The 1,899-nt window shown below is 41.8% G+C and overlaps 1 protein-coding gene across 1 annotated transcript; it reads left to right on the forward strand.

Moving 5' to 3' along the window:
* Positions 1-485: 485 nt before the first annotated feature.
* On the forward strand, positions 486-1,496 carry med9 (mediator complex subunit 9). Its single transcript, XM_084456311.1, has 2 exons — positions 486-575; positions 1,041-1,496. The coding sequence occupies exons 1-2, from the start codon at positions 508-510 to the stop codon at positions 1,267-1,269; spliced, it is 297 nt and encodes a 98-aa protein (XP_084312437.1). The 5' UTR covers positions 486-507; the 3' UTR covers positions 1,270-1,496.
* Positions 1,497-1,899: the final 403 nt, after the last annotated feature.

Raw genomic sequence — 1,899 nt, forward strand, 5'->3', positions numbered from 1 at the left:
GACAGACAGACAGACAGACGGAAAGACAGGCTCTATCTCACACACACACTCTCTTTCTACTGTATGACGCAAGTTGCACATCTGATTTTAACTAGGTTAATTGCAGCTGCAAATAAATGTATCTATTGGCCTATCTATTCACCTAGAGTGCGCTATAGGCCGTTTTAAATGCATTACATGGACACAGTAGGCTAATTATGATCATTTGAATTTGCAGTTGAGATCCACCAGGTTAGACTGGAAATGAATTCGAACCAGTTCTAATTCTGTAGGTTTTCCTAGCGCCTTCAACATTCATACTGAGGTTTTGCTTGGATCAGTATGGATTATATTGATGACAAAAAGCTATCTATCGTTTGTCTATAGATGACCTTTTCTAGTTTTCGTTCGCCTTTATGAACGAGTCGATATAAAGGAACTAGTGAAGAAAGTAGCGGCTGGTATGGAACGGAGCCGGTCAGAGTCCTAGCAACGCACTCTGATGACGTCTTTGTTTAGCTGAGAACCATGGAGGAGGTAGAAGCAACGAGTCAAGAAAGCTCTTGGCTGCCTCTTATCCTTGAAATTGTAAAATGGTAAATACTTTTTGTTGATTACGAACGTGCCACGGCAATATTTAACGTTAGAATCTATTATTAACTACGCAAATTGATGAGTTTTGGGTTGTTTTGCTCTTGAGGTATTGGTAATGCTAGCAAGCTAAGCAAGCTAGCTACTACAACAGCTAGCTAACTTGGACTAATGGAAAGGCTACCAAGTCCAGAGCCGAGAAGTGTTGTTAAGTAGCTTAGCTACTGTTCGAGACCAGGCAGTAACCATAGGCAGAACCCCATATAACATGCATAGCCTTCTTTCTTTCTTTCTTTCTTTCTCTCTCTCTCTCTCTCTCTCTTTCTCTCTCTCTCTCTCTCTCTCTCTCTCTCTATTTTTCTCTCTCTCTCGCTCTCTCTCTCTCTATATATATATATATGTATATATATATATCCCTCTCTCTACACACACTCACTAAATTAATCAATAAGATGTCTCCTGTCCCTCAGCATGGATAAAGATAGCCAGGATGTGAACCAGGAGCTGTCCAAGTTGAAGAGCCGTCTCCAGGAGACCAGGGAGAAGATCCTGGCCATGCCCGAGATTGAGAGCAGTCCCAGGGAGCAGCAGGAGCAGCTGAGGACCATGAGGAACCAGGTGGAGACTAAGACTCAGCTCCTGCAGAAATACAAGGGCCTGTGTGTGTTTGACTCATCCAAAGCACAGTTGGACCAGTGATGGAGATGGACCGTAGAGATCTAGGCTACCATTTTAAGCTCAACAGAACGGAAGTGGACTGAGAAACACGCAGGCCATGGACTTTGTTCACCATTGGCTGGAGGGCTAGATGGGTATTGGCATTAATGGTTTGCACATAGTTGAGACCATACAGACTAATAACTACTAGTGTGAAGAGTATATATTGCGCTATTTTGTATAGTTTTGTGAATTGTATAAAAAGTAAACATCCTGTTAATTTAAGAAATGTCCCCTTGGGGATCAATAAAGTTGATATCTATCTAACTCTGCAATCTGTCCTAGCTAAAGAATGTGTTGTGATAACAAGAATCAATAGACATGCCAGAGGCACTAGACATACCAGAATTCCTGAACAATCCCATAACCATCTATATTCTCTTTGTCTAGTTCCTGTGAACTGTGTGCATTCCGCAGTGAACACCCTGTTCATATTTACATTTGTGACACTCCACAGATCCATCTGACGTTGGTAGACATATGTTTACACTTCTCCACGTGTGTTGGGAAATTAGGAATCCACCGGATTTGTTTGCATCTGTTTGGGTGCTACATATTAGAACACCTCAGTCTTATTAGATACAGCGATGTGTAGTACATAGAAAGTGCATC

This window comes from Borostomias antarcticus, assembly GCF_949987555.1.
Source record: "Borostomias antarcticus genome assembly, chromosome: 22".
Classification (NCBI taxonomy): domain Eukaryota; kingdom Metazoa; phylum Chordata; class Actinopteri; order Stomiiformes; family Stomiidae; genus Borostomias; species Borostomias antarcticus.

Coding starts and splice junctions, on each gene's coding strand:
- med9 (XM_084456311.1), top strand. CDS start 508: ATGGAGGAGGTAGAAGCAACGAGTCAAGAAAGCTCTTGGCTGCCTCTT. Junction 576..1,040: donor ATCCTTGAAATTGTAAAATG/GTAAATACTTTT, acceptor CCTGTCCCTCAG/CATGGATAAAGATAGCCAGG.